The sequence below is a fragment of the Falco peregrinus genome, chromosome 2 (assembly GCF_023634155.1).
Source record: "Falco peregrinus isolate bFalPer1 chromosome 2, bFalPer1.pri, whole genome shotgun sequence".
NCBI lineage: Eukaryota > Metazoa > Chordata > Aves > Falconiformes > Falconidae > Falco > Falco peregrinus.
Window position 1 is genome coordinate 38,412,068 of NC_073722.1, and position 18,153 is coordinate 38,430,220.

General features: G+C 43.0%; 1 protein-coding gene across 5 annotated transcripts in view; it reads left to right on the forward strand.

The window, feature by feature from the left end:
* The window catches only part of ZNF638 (zinc finger protein 638), a 66,377-nt gene that overhangs the window by 16,215 nt on the left and 32,009 nt on the right, over positions 1-18,153 (forward strand). For all 5 annotated transcript variants that reach the window (XM_055794203.1, XM_055794200.1, XM_055794201.1 and 2 more), the window contains exons 2-4: positions 7,247-8,867; positions 16,343-16,404; positions 16,674-16,712. In XM_055794203.1, the coding sequence (XP_055650178.1) occupies positions 7,247-8,867; positions 16,343-16,404; positions 16,674-16,712 (1,722 nt within the window). The remainder of the gene's footprint in view (positions 1-7,246; positions 8,868-16,342; positions 16,405-16,673; positions 16,713-18,153) is intronic.

The window sequence follows — 18,153 nt, forward strand, 5'->3', positions numbered from 1 at the left end:
GCTTGCATAGTGTCCAGGCTTCTTCTGCACCCCAGAGTGTGGGCTGGGAGGGAGTGCAGCTGGGACGGCCAACCCAAACCGGCCAAAGGGATGTTTCACATTGTGTAATGTTGTGCTCAGCAGTACAAATGGGGTGGAGGAGCAAAGAGGAGGATTTTGGCTTCCAAGGAGGTAATTGCTTGGAGCCCAGCTGGGCACTGGCCTGCCTGCAGGACGTGGTGAGTGATAGCCTTTGCTTGGCTCCCTCCATTTCATTTCTTGCACCATCTCTGTCTCATCCCATGAGCTTTATCCCTTTTCCTGTTATGTGAGGGAGCAGCTGCGTGGGTGCTTGACTGCTGGCTGGGGTCAGCCCTCTCCACGTTTAGAATCACATTTCTGTCAGTCCAGGCAGGACGATCCTTCTGGGGTTCCTGGGCTTGCCACTGCTCTGGGTGTCCTGAGGATGTTGGCCATGGGTGAATATTTGGTTAGCAGTAGTATTGGTCTCTGCAGGATGCCCGGGTTCGTAAAGTGTTTTTATATTGAAATGCAATCTTTGTTTGACTACTCTGTAATTGGTACATTACCGGGAAATCCAACACCATTTATAGAGAGAAATCAGCAGAGAATTGTCCTTTCCGTGACTGTGCAAGACTATCTCCTCAGATAAAGCTTTCTCTTGTGACTAGAGAAAGCAGCTTCCACATTCTTATGAAGTCTTATTGCCAAACTTGCAATGTAAGCCTCCAGGTTTTATTTTTTGCTGTTTGATTTTTGTATTGCACCGCTGACTTAAAGGTGTTTCTGTTGTTGATAGACAGCTGAACTGAAATGGTACAGCTTCAAGATGTAGGTACTAGTGTTCGAGCTTGAACTCGGTGGCATTGTTGGTCAGTGCTGCATTTCCCATTTTCTGCTTGCAGGAACTTCTCTTATTTGCTTCAGATCTGCTAGTACCCACTGCTTTTTGACTGTTGCTTTCTGTACCTGTAAGAGAGTTTTGTACGTATTTTTATTGGCTTACCTCCAGATCAGTTTAGTGAATTGTCATCTTGTTAACATCCGTCTCTGGGTCACTTCGGGTAGGTGGCTTTTGCCTTGCCCAGAGAGAGACTCTGCAAGCAGCCTAGAGAGAGTTTTAAAATGCAAAACGATTTATTTATTGCTAAACATGCACTGAGGCTGGTAGGATTTAACAGACTGCTGGTCTGTAGGCATTAACGTGTTCCCGATAGGACAGCCAAAAGGCATTTGCTGACCAGATGGGCATCCAGAAGAGAGACCTTTGCTGCTCCCTGAAACGGCTCCTTAGTGTTGTTAGTTTGCTGTCATCCACTGATGTCATCCATTAACACCACCTCCCTGTTGTTTTTTCTTTAGAATTTTTATTTTTTTTACCATACTTGGTGGTTTTCTTATTGAATTCTTGAGCTGCAAATGACACCTGTCTGCCTGTAATCCTGCCTACCCCTGCCTTTTTTTTAACTCTACACATCTGTAGAGAGAACAAGTCTTATCAGAGCTCTTTCCTACAACTATTAACGTTGACCAGGCTGCTGAGAAAACTGTCACACAGCTGAGCTGCACTAGAGGTGGACCTTGGACCCTTAAAACACAGGCGACTGGACCTCTGGGATGGGAGGAAGGTTACAGGGAGAGGGTAAAAGCTTATTCATAGAATTATAAAGTGGTTTGGGTTGGAAGGGACCATCTAGTTCCAGCCCCCCTGCCATGGACAGCGACACCTTCTAACAGAACAGGTTGCTTCAAGCCCTGTCTAGCCTGGCCTTGGACGCTGCCAGGGATGGGGCATCCACAGCTGCTCTGGGCAGCCTGTGCCAGTGCCTTGCCACCTACACAGTAAATATTGCTAATAGCTAATCTAAATCTCCCCTCTTTCAGCTTAAAGCCATTCCGCCTTGTCCTATCCCTAGATGCCCTTGCGAAAAGCCCCTCTCCAGCTTTCTTGCAGCCCCTTTAGGTACTGGGAGGTGCTGTGAGGTCTCCCTGCAGCCTTTTCTCCAGGCTGAACCCCCCCAACTCTCCCAGCCTGTCCCCATAGCAGAGCTGCTCCAACCCTCTGATCATCTTCATGGCCTCCTCTGGATGTGCTCCAACAGGTCCATGTCCTTACATTGGGGGCTGAATTCTAGTTGTATCCTTGAGCCAGAGAAGGGGCAAGACCATCCCGTACTCACCATCTGAGCAAATGGTTGGATGGGGCTTTGAGTGATCTGATCTAGTGGAAGGTGTCTCTGCCTGTGGCAGGGAGATGGAACTAGATGATCTTCAAGGTCCCTTCTGACGCAAACTATGCTGTGATTCTATCAAATGTAGTTTTTAAGGGTCTCCAGTGGGTAAGCAGGTTAGCCAGAACTTTTTGGTTATCCATCTGTATTGGAAAGCTTAGCAAAATGGACTGGTAAAATTGAAGGGAAGGCAAGAAGGGTATCATTTGGCCTTTCTGTGATACTCTGAAATTTTAAGTTTCAAGGACTACCTTTTCCAGGAGTCAGGTAAGCACCATGGTCTTTGGGGAATCCGCCTAGTTTTCATTCACTTAGGATGCAGCATCAGCAAGGTGCTTTGTCACTGCTGTAAGACTGGTCAGGATGTCACTGCACCAGGAAAAGCAGTCCGTAGGATCACAGACACACCCCAAACAAAGCTTCTTCTGAAGAGGAAGGTGAGAATCTGTCCTTAAATGTCCTGACCATTGTTTCCTTAGTCTTGGCATCACTTTATCTTTCAACTGTCATTTCCAGCATTTCTTTTGAAAAGGTCAGTCATGAGACCCAGCTGATTAAGGCTTTGTTGCAGGCTTGCAGAGCTTGTACAGAGCTTGACTGTCAGGATGTCAGAAGAGAATTTGAGCGAAGGGCTTCCACAGGCAGGAATGCTGTTTAAATGTCTGGCCTCTTACTGCAACTTCAGATGTAGATAGGGTCAGGTGACGAGGAAACTAATACCTTAGATGTGCTCAAACGTATTTGTATTGTTGTGGGTCTGAGTAAAGTCCTCAGTGTTGCGCTGCAGCTAGGTTTCAGAGTCATTAAGGGCTGTACAGCACAAATATGGATGCCTTTTAAAATCCTGGCTTTAAGAGTACTTTATACTTAGGTTTTGAATTCTTTCATGAACTAGCCTTTTGATCACATAAATGACAAAACTGTCTTTTGTATTTCTGCAATTATTACTGTTGATGGGAAACTTAATAGTTCTCCTTTGAGAGGGAAATTCTTAACATCTCTTTTCTTGACCCAGGCTAAATGTGAATGCCACATCTGTTCTGTTTACTCGAAGAGGCTGATTTTGGTGTGTGCCTTCTAACACCACGGTGGCTGAGGGATTGGCTCTCATGGTCTTTTTTGTTACGGAGCATCCACTTGTGAGGCTGTTTGTTTTTTAACATTTTTGGAGGGTAAGTTAGCAGGCACAGTATTACCATGTCCTGAAGAGATTGCAGCATTTTGTTCACTGATTCTGAGAGAAGTCTCTGACTACTTTGCTTAATTAATGTCTCAGGTAAAATGACATTGCAACCTTTAGACTGTTAATTGAAGAAATTTTTGAGACTTAGGAGAAGGAACGTTAACTTATTAGCATGGTCTGTAGCAATGGGTATTGGGTACTGTTGAACACAGGCTATTGGACCTTTGTTCTACTTCAGTAAGGCTATTTTTATGTTTTTAGTATCCAAAACGACGTGTTTTCCTCATTTTGGAGCGCTGTTGCTAAAACTGTCGTGGTTTAACCCTGGCCAGTCACTTGGCTCTATGCAGCTGCTTCCTCACTCCCCCCCTGGTGGGATGGGGAAGAGAATCGGAAGGGCAAAAGTGAGAAAACTCTTGGGCTGAAGTAAAAACAGTTTAATAGGGAAAGCAAAATCTGTGCAGGAGCAAAGGAAAAGAAGGAATCCATTCCCCGCTCCCCATGGGCAGGCAGGTGCTCAGCCATCTCCAGGACAGCAGGGCTCCATCATGCGTAACGGGGACTTTGGAAGACAAATGCCATCACTCCGAGTGTCCTCCCTTCTTCTTCCCCAGCTTTATATGCTGAGCATGACACCATATGGTATGGGATATCCCTCGGGTCAGCTGTCCCAGCTGTGTCCCCTCCCAGCTCCTTGTGCCCCCCAGCCTGTTTGCTGCGGGGTGGGGTGAGGGGCAGAAAAGCCCTTGGCTCTGTGCAAGCGCTGCTGGGCAGTAACGAAAACAGCCCTGTGCTACCAATGCTGTTTGCAGCACAATTCCAGAAAACGGCCCCATACTAGCTGTGATGAAGAAAATTAACTCTAGCCCAGCCAGAACCAGCCCAAAAGTGGGAAAAAGTTATCTCCAATGTCAGTTGAGAATATTCACCGAAAAGCAGAAGAAATGAGATCAGTTTTGATTTTAAATAGATTATCCCAGTAGCGCATTCTGAGGCGAAGTGAGCATATATATACCCATATCCCCTGTTGATCCTGACTGCACCTTAGGAGTTTGGTGGAGTGATAGCTTTAAAAATTATTATAAATCAGAAGACATCTCATTGTGGCATTCTGGTACTGAACTGACCAGGCAATGTTTTGGCTGGCTTTTTCTGTCTGCCGATTCCCAGATCACCATCTCCTGACTAGGCTGACAGTGTGCAAACTCTGACAAGAGGTTTGTAGAGGCATATGACTTGTGGCAGTGGTTCAGGATCCTGGGGTGGGAGTGTACCTGATCACAGCACGCTGGTGACTTGAGTGGTCTCCGCTGCCTGGAAATCTAGGTAAAAATTCTACCTTGTGAAGTTGTGGTTTGCTTCTGAACAGATCCCTTGGAAGATTCGTCATCCACTGAATTAAGGTTCAGTTTGCAAACCAATGTCCTGGTTTTGGCTGGGATAGAGTTAATTTTCTTCCTAGTAGCTGGTACAATTCTGTGTTTTGGATTTAGGAGAATAATGTTGATGACACACTACTGTTTTTAGTTGTTGCTAAGTAGTGTTTATATGAAGTCAAGGGCTTTTCAGCTTCTGGAAACCTGCCAGCAAGAGAGCTGGGGGCACAAGAAGCTGGGTCAGGACAGCTGACCCAAACTGGCCAAAGCTGGGTATTCCATGCTGTAGAACATCATGCCCAGTATATAAACTGGGGGTAAAGCTGGCCAGGGGCTGCTGCTTGGTGACTGGCTGGGCATCGGTCAGTTGGTGGTGAGCGATTGCATTGTGCATCACTTGCTTTGTATATTCTAATTCTTTTATCAATGTTGTTACTATTTTCTTCCTTTTCTGTCCCTAATAAACTGTCTTTATCTCAATTCCACAAGTTTGCTCATTTTCACCCTTCCCCATCCCATGGGGGGGGGAGTGAGTGAGCAGCTCTGTGGGGCTCGGTTGCTGGCCAGGGTTAAACCATGAAAACCAGCATGTTTATTTTTAAAATGTGCTTTACTAATGTATTCATGCTTGTTATGGGTGGCTTTGGTATAGTTCTCTCTCCAGCTGCTTTGCAAATTAGTGGGCTGACAGGGTTTTTTTTGCCCTGCAGTGATGCGAGTTCCAGGGGACCGCACAACTGAAAGGCAAGAGATTACTTTGTGCGTGTTTGCTTAATAGTCTGTTTTGAAACTGTCTTGAACAAACTTGGCCTATCATGCAGTTACCATTTAAATATGATTGAATTTGTTGAGGGAGGAGGGGTATTGGGTAAGGAGTCCTGGATAAGAGGCCAGAGTTTTGGGATTGTTGTCTGGTAGGAATCTTTTCTTTATTATAGCTTCCTCTGTTTTTGTAATGGAGAGGAGAATATGATTAATGTTTCTGAAGCTACTGTTTCTGCTTGGCCTGCCTTCAGTTTGTACTTAGTTAAATAATTGCTAATAAAACTCAGAATGGTTAACATGCAGATAGTAACAAGTTAGAGGAGTTCAGCTGTAAAATCTGAGTCTCCTGCAGCTTGTATGTGGCTCACCTCTCTCAAGTTGTAGCTGCATGTAATTTTTATTTTTTGACTTGTGGTCCTCAAGCTTCAGAACTTCAGTCCTTATAGATTACAGACATGAGAGAGGCACCTACATTTACTTGAAAAACTTTTGTTTGGAGTCAAGTGAGATTTGCAGACAAAACCTGTGATGGAATTGGTGTTGGTGAGACAAGAACCTCAACACTGCAGAAGTATAGCATGCAAGTTCAGAAACTAGGGGTGTCTGCAAGTCCTATTATAGTTAGGCTTGGTGAAAACCTACTAGTAAAGCTCATTCAAACCTAATGTATTGCTGCAAGAAGCATGGAAACAGCAGGTTATCTGGGTTTGGGAGACAGCAGAGTGATGAGGGGTGGAATTAGGACTTGGGATCCTTCTGACTGTGCCGATGCCACAGGTTTGGAGCATGGGTAGATGAGGCACCTTGCTCTGAGTATGCTGCAAGAACGCATTTCCAAAACTCTGTGGTATTTCATTTTTTTGTTAGTGTGAGCATCACTTTGTCTTATTCTGCCTGTATTTGTACATTCTTTTACTGCCTTCCAGGTCTGACTTCTCAGTGGTTTCATCTGAAAGAAAAGAGCGGTTTCCATTGCCATTGTGCTTTTTTTATGCTTGTATGTGGATGGTTTCAGTCTCTATATGATTTTATACCTTTCTGTTAGTTGTTTCAATATAAGATCTTGCCTTTAACATCTGGGAAATGGAAATTTTCTAGCCATGGAATTCAAATGTTGTCACACCCTTTGAATACTTTCAGGCTATAGTAGTTTACCCATGAGAGTGGTCATGGGAGTGTCCCTCCTGAAAACTCCTCTGCTGTCTTCAGATCAATTCCACAGTGGCTTGACATCCAAGTTGTAACTGTTTTGAATTCTCTACATGATGGTTTCACTTACAATTCATACCTCATAAACAGTTGGAGAAGGTTTTAATACTTTGGCTTATTGCTCGTAAAATAGCTGTAATTGTAAATAAATCCAAACGATGTTGTCATCAAGAACTGAAACACCAAGTTTCAGCAAATGCTGTTGAAAGAGTGTCAACACTAGGTATGTGATCTGTGACACTGAACTTGTTGGGCAAAGCTTGTTTACGTAACTGTCTGTTGTCTTTTCACTGCATATTAAGATTTTATGCGGTGAAAGAAAATGTTAATGTTTGACAGAATTTTGAGTGCAAAAGTACCATTTAAACTGTTACTAAAATGCTGTTTTGTGACTTCGGTTGTTTTTGTCACCGGTTATAGAATCCACTGCATAAAGTAGGCGAAAAGATAAAATAATCTAATACTTGTCTTTTAACTTTCAGCTTTGTGTTATTCTTGGAAAGTTTCGCACCACTTGTGAATTCCTTGAACCTTGGCATTGCAAGCCCACTTCTGTTGGGCCCTCCTCCTTTACAGCTTGCACAAATTAAGACACAGTTGGCTCTTCAGCAATTGACCTCAGTTGCTACCAACCGTTCTGCACCTCCTTATGCTTGGTTAAATCAGGCATTTCTGAAAAGCGCAATGTTTAGTCCTAGAGGAACTTTACCTCAGAGGCCGAGAGGACCTAATCCATCCGGCACAAAGCCTCCAGGCTCCTTTAGGGGAGGAGGTGCGGCAGGTCTTCAGAGAAAGCCTGCTCCTGGAACACCTCAAGGGATATCACAAAGATTTTCGGGCCAGGAAACGTTTCAGTGGACGGGTTCACAGAGGATAAACGTTCGGGTAACTCTGCACAGGGCTGATCCGAGGAAGGTAAAAGAGAAGACGAACCTACACCAGGAGCAGAAGGGAGAGCCTCGCACAAGTTGCTGGGATAATAGCCCGTGCTCGGCTGGGACAACTGGGCAAAAGCCACCTGCCTCAGCGCGGATCGCAGAGCAGAATTCAAATGCCCAGAACCGCTACACGCCAGAAAGTGCTTCCAGCATTTTAGCGAGTTTTGGGCTGTCTAATGAAGATTTGGAGGAACTCAGTCGCTATCCAGATGATCAGTTAACGCCTGAAAACATGCCGCTAATCTTGAGAGAAATACGGATGCGTAAGATGGGTCATTCTTTGTCTGGTTTGCATACTCAGAGCCGAGGAGAAGAAACGATTGGTGGTACAAGTGGTGGCGCAGCAGTCAAGAGTAAAGTGATTGATTATGGGCATGCGAGCAAATACGGTTACACTGAGGATCCCCTTGAAGTGCATGCTTATAATCCTGAAGTGTTAACTGAAGATCCTCTTGAAGCACGCGTCTATAATCCTGAAGCATCAAGTGGAGAGAATAGAGAAGACTTCCAACGAGAACAGAATATGTCGATGGGTGTCCCACCATCCAGTGTGACGTGTAATCCGGTGTTTCCAGTTGAAGAGTTAATAAAACCAACGGGGTTCCAGAATGACTCCTCAAATACTCGATCATTCTTTCCAGCTGAGACTACAGGAAAGGTGTCTGCATTGTGTGCAACACCCCCTGGACTCCCCGTGGTGAAACCCGTATCCCAGCCTGCAATACCGCCTGTCATGCCACCTATGATGCCACCTATAATGCCACCCTTGGCCCAGCCCATGATGCCACCTGTCATACCGCCTCTTGTCCAACCGTCTATGACCCAGCACGTAATGCCACCGATGACCCAGCCACCCTTTTCAGCTGAAATTCTTGCAGCTATGAGCCAGCACGAAAGAATTCAGCACGAATCTGGGACAAGCCAGTCTAATGCCCAGAGCAGCTCAGGAGCAGGACAGAAGCCCTTCCAGACACAGGCTGAGGGCCCAATTAAATCTCCTTTTGGTATTGTGAAAGCATCGTGGCTTCCAGTGTTTCCCCAGTCTGATGCCCAGAAGATAAAAAGATTGCCCACTCCGTCAATGATGAATGACTACTATGCTACATCTCCAAGAATATTTCCACATATGTGTTCTCTGTGTAACATTGAATGCACTCATATGAAGGTGAGTGTCTTTCAAAGATTATTGCATAAACTTGTACTCGGCATCTTACCTGCTGCACTGTTTTATGAACTAATTTTTTACTGTGCATTAAATGAATTGTGATGCTGTTCATCAGTTTGAGTGCTTACGTGCAAATTTCAAAGTGCTAGAAATGGTGCTGGTAAATTATTGCAACTGCTGCACAGTGTGTTCTGTTCTAAGTTGCATTTCAAAGTTGCATTTCAAAGTTGCCACACACATTGATTTTTTTTTTTTTCCTCCCATTTTTAAAAATATTAAAAACTATTTATGTCCTCTACAGCGAGTCTCAAATGACAAAACAAACCCTTTATCAATGGAGTAAAATACTAACATCATCTGGGTGACTAAAATGTGTGCAAAAATTGTGGTAGATGAGATGTTCATGCATTCAGCCCCCCTCCTGCAAAGTCTGCATTAAAACAAAGCAGCCTATTTATCTGCAAAAATTTAATCTTCCAAGTGTGGTCTATGTGACATTGACTGTTCCAGAGACTGAAAACTAGCTCTGAGGGACACACAAAATGCTCTCATTCATCTGACTGAGCTTTCAGCTATGAAGCAAGTAACAGTTTCAGCTCTTGCAGGAAGAAAAGGATCTGGTGGATACTGGGAGAGAGAAAAACATTCTGAAAGCCAAGACCTAGGATTGATATATCAAAAATACAGGAGAACGAAATCTTGAAAATTGTATAATTAGTTATTATTTACATGTGTTTAAATTTTAAATAGTCTTCAACAAATGGAAAAAGAAACACCTGTGGGGAGGTGCTCTTTTGCAATTTGGCAAAATCATGCAAGATTGCTAGGCCCTATTTGTGCTATGTATTAAAAAAGCTGAATTAATAGTTAAGACTGTGACAGCTGCATTAGGGGCTTCAGAGTAAAAATACATTTTCAAGTACTTACACACTGGAAGCACTGAAGGCCAGGGAGAAGTGCAGCTGCTTGGGCAGGCTTGAAAACTTAAAGGGAAGTTTGATTTAAAATGTAAAATGGAACAGGGCAACATATTTGGGTTTGTGTTGATAAATGGATGAAGCACTTTGGAAAAGTGTAATCTGTTTAAATGTGAATTATTCAGTGAATTATTCAGTAGCTTGCTTACTGGTGCTTTCTGAAATGAAGCAAACGTTATTACTAAAAATACTTCTTGACAAATTAGCTATGAAGTTTTCTGGGGAGATTAAGGGTTGTAACTTCTTGTCCTAATAGCACTACAGCATAGCAGGTGTTCTCTAGACATCCTGATCTGCCTGCAGCTATGCAGCCTTTTCTGTCTGTCATGGCTGCTTCTAGCTTTGGCATATTAACTTTATGGGTTTTTTTCTTTATGTACATTTGCTGCTGCGTAGGCAGTTCAGACTGTTTTGAGACCTCACACGGCAAGCTGTGTTTAGACAACAGCGTTGCAAAATAACCATAATAGTTAGGGTTGTGGTTTTTTTTCTTGCTGCAAAAAATAAAAGTGTGTTCAAGAAATGATTAGTCTTGTGTATTTGTGAATTCTGAAGAATTCGCCTTACTTCCAGCTTTACGGTTTGGCATTACAAATAAAAGTTGTCTTTGTCTCAGTTGCATTGTTAAAGACTACCTAGACATTCAGTTTTTTGTCTGAGTGTTACAGAGGAGGAAGCATATGAAACAGCATCTTCAAACTGAACAAGAAGTGATGGGGCACTGGCATAGGGGAAATTGATAATCATGTGTGGTATGACTTGTACTAGGAAGTGGTTGTTTCACACAGAGCATAGATACTGTTTGCCACAATGTTGTGAAAACTTAGTTGAAAAATAAGAAGTTCTGGGAAGAAAAGCCTTCTGAGGTTACGCAGAGACCCTCTGATGGCACAAGAAGTCTTGGATGAGCGGATGGCTGGAGGTGTATGCTGGGGAAATTTCCTAACACACTTCCCTAGCCAGCCCCTGTTGCGTGCCATGGGAGTAGAGGTGCTAGGTAAGCTAGGTGGACCTTTGGTCTCTGCAGCTCACCTGTAGGTGAATTGGAACTTTGGAGCTGGTTTTAGGTCATCGTGATTAGATGTGATTTCTGGTGCATAGTACCAAAGACTTGTGCAAAGCATTTGATGTCATTTCGCATGACACCATTGTCTTCAAACTGGAGAGATGTGGATTTGATGGATGGACCACTGGGTGGATGAGGAATTGGCTGGACAGCTGTACTCAAGAGTTGTGGTCAAGCTCGATGTCCAAGCACAGACTAGTGGCGAGTGGTGTTCCTCAGTGGTCAGTAATGGAACTGCCACGGTTTAACATCTTTGTCGGCAACATGGACACTGGGATTGAGTGCATCCTCAGCAAGTCTGCCAACAGTGCTAAGCTGTTGGTGCAGTTGACACGCTGGAGGGAAGGGATGCCATCCAGAGGAACCTTGACTGGCTTGAGAAGTGGGCCCATGCAAACCTCATGAAGTTCAGCAAGACTGAGTGTAAGGTCCTGCACCTGGGTCAGGGCAATCCCAAGCATGGATACAGGCTGGACAGAGAACAGACTGAGAGCAGCCCCAAGGTGAAGGACTTAGGGGTTTTGGTTGATGAGAAGCTCAACATGACCTGGCAATGTGTGTTTCCAGTCCAGAAAGCCAACTGAATCCTCGGCTGCATCACATGCAGCGTGGCCAGCAGAGTGAGGGACAGGGCTCTGCCTTCTGCTCTTGTGAGACCCCCCTGCAGCGCTGCCTCCAGCTCTGGGGCCTCCAGCTCTGGGGCCCCCAGTGTAAGAAGGCCAAGGACCTGTTGGAGTACATCCAGAGGAGGCCGTGAAGATGGTCGGAGGCTGGAGCAGCTCTGCTGTGGGGATGGGCTGGGAGAGTTGGGGTTGTTCAGCCTGGAGAAGAAGAGGCTGCGGGGAGACCTTAGAGGACCTTCCAGTACCTGAAGAGGCCAACAAGAAAGCTGGAGAGGGGCTTTTTACATGAGCCTGGAGCACTAGGACAAGGGGGAACGGCTTTAAGCTGAAAGAGAGTGAACTAGATTAGATATTAGGAGGCAATGCTTTACCATGAGTGTGGCGAGGTGCTGGCACAGGCTGCCCAGAGCAGCTGTGGATGCCTCATCCCTGGCAGTGTCCCAGGCCAGGCTGGATGGGGCTTGGAGCAACTTGGGTTGGTGGAAGGTGTCCCTGCCTGTGGCAGGGGCTGGAACTGAGTGGGCTTTAAAGTCCCCTCTAACCCAGGCCATACTGTGATTCTGTGAAGTTGTAACAAGCATTTTAAGAATGCTGTGTTATAAACATGTTTTTGTAATGTGGCGAATTGGAAGGAAAGTAGGCGGAGTGGGTAACACGAAACAGGAATGGGTGAAGATGATGCAAGATAGCAAATGAGGAAAACCTCTTTCTCCAATGCTTGAAGATACTGGATATCTGAAAAACAAAGTTTCAATGATGTTAAAATGATGGTTTCAAAGTTCAGAGTATTCATGGTGATGAGCTTTCTTTTTTTGTAGGTTCTTTTAATCCAGTCTTGTACTGATGTACAGACTCATCTGGGATTCATTTTCTTGCCAAGGTTGAAGCAGAGGCTGCATTACCTCTTGGAAGGGAATTTAAGTGTGTTAGCTGCTGTTGGTTTGTTCAAGTGACAGGATTGCAGCTGGGTGTGAGACCCAAGTCCTGCTTTTGAGGGTCAGTCTGCTGCTGAAGCTACAGTGACTGTTAGTGGCTAAAACTTTGTGTTTGCATCATCTGAACTGTATCCCCCTTGTTCTTCCAGCTTGGCTTTCCCAGAAACATGGTGAAACACTGGCTTGGAGTGAAAAACGCTTCTGTTGTCCAAAGCACCTGATCTGTTCTCCCTGCAGGTCTTTCTTTTTAAGTATCTAATTTAAAGAGGTCTGATGAAATCAAAGCTGAAAATGGTCTTGAGATGTCTGCACAGTACCAAAATAGAGTTCTGTGCTTTGAGTTTTGAGTGTCATACAGCTAAGTAAGTAAATGTATTTTCTAGCTCTTTTGTAATCTGAAAAGAATCCTGAGCATCTCTTCTACAGAACTACTTACATGTATTTGAAGGTGTTGGGTTTTTTTGCTTATACTATTCAAAAGTCAAAAGTTATCTTCCACCTCCATGGCATAGCTATTGTAGATCTGTCCATGAAAAATATATTTCTCCTTAAGCTTTGAAACTTTTTTGTAAGGCATATGGATAATCCTCATGTGTAGTGATACATGGCAGGTCAGTGGCTGTGTAATACGCTTCTTGCAGCTGGGGTTGGATGTGAAGAATACTCCAGCTGTTGCATGCAATGGATTTTGGATATAACTCTTGTTTAGCATTTCTTTTCCTCTAAAAATGGCCTGCTGGATCCTTAGCAATAAGTGGCAGGGGCCTCAGTTATTTGACGATGCCTTCAGCCACCTCGGTTGAGCCTTGTGTTGTGCTGAGGTGTGTGTTCGGTTTGAACTGGGCGAAGTCCTTTTTTTTGAATCAACAGTGCAACTTTGGACTTGGCTATCCATGGTCCTTCAGACAGGTATCAGCTCTCTAGCAGACTACTTAGTTCTCTGAAATATTGTGGGTTTGTGGTAAACTATGATTGTCGTGGACTTGAAAGTTAGTTGTTGTTGGAGCAGCATCAGAAATGTGAAAGTTTTGTCCTTATTTTTATCTTGTGTTAGGAAGGTTTCTGTAGTTTTGTCAGAGATGGCTGCACACAATACTGCGTTATAAGAAAAGGTATACTCCAGAAAGGTGGGCTTTTTGAGCATTAAAAATTTAATTTGAAAAATTAATTGATGCTGAGCTGGCTTGTTGATGCAGAAGGTATTCTCAAAAATTTATGCATTTGTGTCCTGCAATTTTTTTTTAGGTTTTAGGGGAGAGTACCCAGTTCTGCCCATAGTTAGGTGAAACCGCGCCTCGGTGTTGTCTTCTTTCAAATATATTTACAAAACCCCCAATATATTGAAACATTTTGTGAATGCTTCACAGAGCAGCTTCATTTTCAACCTGAAATTGTGGTTATATTGGAATAATGAAGTCATTTCTCAGTCTTCAAACATAGGTCACTTTTTGAGCAAAGCGGATTTGCAATATTGCAAGCACGAGGGATCGTATTTGCATATGTTACAATTTTTCTTTTCTAGTGAGGGTGATGTCTTCATGGTCTTTACGTTGTTGAAGTCATGGGGACTCAAGGTTTTCCACAGAGAATTGCACTTATGATTCCTTTGCTGAAGTAACGGCACAAAATGGGGTCTGGTCCATTTTACTCCTAGTTTTCTATGCAATGCCTTGCTGTGAAAGCAGCACAAGTGCAGGTACTATCCCTGTGCGTTATTGTCAGAAGAGGCGAAGTTGGAGGCTGGAGACACTGTGCTTTGTCGGCTTCTGCTTCAGGACCTCTCTGGAGCGCTTGTGTTGGGAAGGGATGCAGTTGTTTTTAGGGAAGGATCTGTCTTTGGGGACAGACTTGCCAGAGGGAGCGGAATATTTTTGCAGACCGAGAAGGGCAAGGAATTAATCAAAGAGGAGGAATATGCATAAATCAAGACCCCTGTAATTCTATGAAATGCAAGAGGGCATTGGCATAATGAAGACTTGAAGAAGAGAAGAATGTTGGGTTTGTTAGGGAGGAGAATATCCCTTTGTAGGCTTGCCAGTCTTGTTAATGCTCGTTGGACCGGTAGCTAAAGACACTTGGAAGCAAAAAAACCTCGGCCCTCGCAGGCACTGTGTGCGCTTTCTTCGTTTGGGACCACGGAAGTGGGATGCTTGAAGCCCAATTTCCTTTCATTTCCACAAGCTAATTTGTTTTAGCCCTTGAGTAATAGTCTTTCTTTTTCCTGTCAAACTTCAAGACTCCAGAAAAATAGCATTCTTAAGAACAGGATTGCTTAATAATGGCTTGTTATTAGGGAAAATAGCACGTAACGATGAACTGCTTGCTCTTGACGTGTATGCATGCTGTATATTCACTGTGTGCGCAGATCTACAGCTGCAAGTTGTTTTATCAGTCTGTTCAACTCTTAACGTGTTTTGGTTTGACTAGTGAGACTAGTGGAAAGCGTCTTCCAAGTAATATTGTTCTGACTTTATTTGAAGAGCTAGAATGAACAGAATTTTATGAACATGGCTAGTAAAATCTTTCAGTGCCTTTCTGACATTAACTAGTATATCTGTTTCTTCAGGAAATTATAATAAGTGTGGTGCTTAAAATGTATTTTAATTTCTTTAAACCCCATGTTTTTTTGTACATGGAGTATAAATAGTTTGGGTAGTTGTCTTGTAGCCCATTTGAGTGTTGATAGGCTGATCGGATCATGTAAGTGCAAGGAACGGCTGTTTTCACCACATTCTCTGCTGTCAAAATGCACAAAACTGTGCCCTGGTCACATTAATTCTTCCACCTCATAGGCTTTGAGTAAACCATCATGAGCTTTTCTTTTAACCAGTGTGTTCAGCACTTTTGTCAATGAACAAGAGAGTTTGATACTGCCAACTACGCATTTTATAATCTTTTGTGTTATAAACCAGCATGCACTTAGAAAAAGCGATACATCATTTCACAACTGCAAATTCTTTTATGAAGCCTTGCCTGTCAGTTGCGTTATTCAGCCATTATTACCTGTTTTAAATTGTTAAAGCAGCTAGAAGTTGTTTTTTTTAAGGATGCTTAGTAATTATCACTGATGACATACTATACCTTACAGTTTAGCACCCTGCAATACCTCTTCTCCGCTGCAAACTGACTACAGCAGTTGCTTTCACAGTAGGTTCGGTTTCCCATGCTGGGGGCTGATTCTGTGTTTACAGTTAAAACCATGTTGAAGTATTTTTCAGGATTGAGGGCTTGCATTATACTTCTGGATTTGTCTCATGCTTCACCCATCAGTTATTCGCAAGCAAAACTTTTTTTAAGTAATTATAATCTTAAAAAAAATCAGCGCGGGTGTGAAAATTTTCATCGTTTTGGCTGACCTTTAGTTGTAACATTATTATGAGCGAATGCTTTTGAGCTTAAGGCATGCAAAGTCAGGCCCCTCTAGAAATGGTATTTGAGTTCCGTTGCCACATTGTGTCAGTTCTCTGATGTGTTCAGCTTAATTTGCTGTGTATGTGTTCATCAGCCTGACAGTCTGTGAAGACTGCTAATAGTTTTCTTTCTTTTAATATAGCTGGCTATTGGATCGAGCTTTTGCATTAGAGTGCAGTGACAACAATCCTGTGTGTTGCTGGAAGTAACAGATTCATTTAATACAATGCCTTTTGTTCATCTTCCACTTAGATTCCTTTGTGTTCTTTAAAAGCCTTTTGTAATCAGTAAGTATTTTAGTCTTTTGTGTAAAGAGTAAAAACCTAAGTGAGGAATTTGGCTTAAAATCATTTGTTAGGTTAAATTTTATGGAGGGTAAAATATGACAGCAGTAGAAATTGTGGTCAAATGCTAACATTTTACACTTTAATCAAACTTCTCTGGATGTCTTTTTTTCAATTAGGACTGGATTCTGCATCAGAACACTCCTTCTCACATTGAAAGCTGCCGCCAGTTACGTCAACAGTAAGGAATCTGTTTAAAAAGTTCACTTGGTGTAAAAAGTGTTGTCTGTGCATGCACGTGGTCTGTGAAACTGTCACATTTCCTTAATGAGTATCTGAGTGCTATGCTACATTGGCTTTAGACCATCAGGGTAAAGGATGAACCAACACTGGGTGCTTCTGAAGGAGCAGGAACGTTTCTCTGTAAAAGCTACTGCATGTAAGCAAAAATTGCGTTCAGATGGCAAACGTGGCTTTTTCACTGATGTTCTATTTTTTAACATTTAACAGATACCCTGATTGGAACCCTGAGTCTCATTCCTCAAAGAGGTAACTGCTTCTTGATTACAGGTTGTTTTTAATTTGTTGCTGTTACAAGCCTGTGGTGGTTAATGCTGCTAATTTTCCTGTTTTGCTCACTGGCAGGCTTTGTTAGTGGTGTCATGTTTGTGTTATGAAATGGTGTGGGATGCTTTTGTCTTAAGTTCGTTTAATAGTGTAAGTGGTGTAGTATCTAAAACTCTTTCACAATGATGAGAGTAAACATTGTAGAACTGTCTGAAGATTGATACAGTCAGCAGCCTCATCTTGAACCTTCCTTCTAACCGTGCTTGAGTTAGTGGTAAGTTATTGGATGTGATATAATACTAACCGAGTGAGACTGACCAGTGTTGGGTCACTGATTAACCTGCATGAGTGATTTCTGACTTTTAGAATCTTTTTTCCACTTAAGCCACTCTTTGCAACTTGAAACCTACTTGACAATAGGCATGCTAGCGTTAGCTCTTATTTCTCATGCTGTTCAGTCCCTACATCCCCTGGGGAGCTATGTGATCACAAGTAAAAAAAACCACTGGAATTCATGAACTCATGTCTCTTCTGTCCTTTAAAATTATGCTGTTTACTATTAATTTCTTTTAAAAACACACCCTGTGAACTAATTCTACTTGAAGCTCAGCAAGATTGGGTTATTTTCCTAGTTTAGTATTTGTACATATCTTGACTTGCGTACGAATAGAGCTTTAATTTTTGCTAGATTTTCCTGTGAGTACGTTAATTAGTTTGACATTCTTCCTGGGAAGCTAACTATTCAGTTAAAAATGTTACAAAGCTGATTATGTAGGTCAGGTTAATTTGCAGAGTGCATCTGAGGTCTCACCATGTTATAAACAAAGAGAAATGAAACTTTGAAGAGAGAAAGCAAACTTTTGAAACTTTCATGAGGAGAATAATTATATTTTAAAACCTCAAATTGAAATTGCTGTCCAGTGCTGCTGATGTTACATACAACCCTTGCAAAGGAAACTGCTTACAGCTGGAGGACCTTAATAAATTGGAGAAGTGTTTAATAGGAGTTTTTATGAGTGAGAGTGCGTACTTGCAGGTGGGGCAGAAGTTGTTTTTTAGGGTGGTGCTTTCTTAAATCCTTCCTGATGACAGCATGTCTTCAGCTGTGAAAGTTAGGATACAGCTGTAGGCTTTCAGTGATCACAGATGTGCAGAGCTGCTGGGTGCAGCCTTGGGGCAAGGTCGATGAGCTTGTGATGTACTGTTGCCCCTCTGGTTTGCCCTCTCTGCTTTTTATAAATTGTGCTGGTTTGTTAATATATTCAAATGGTCTTCACTGGGCACAGGAATAATGGGGTTTATATGGATTTTTAATTATGTCTGAAACTTGCTAATTAAGTAACACTGTGAGATATTGGTATGCGAGGTGGGTTGGAACATCATTTAGGAGAACTGAGGGGTTTTCAGCTGTCCTTATCTACCT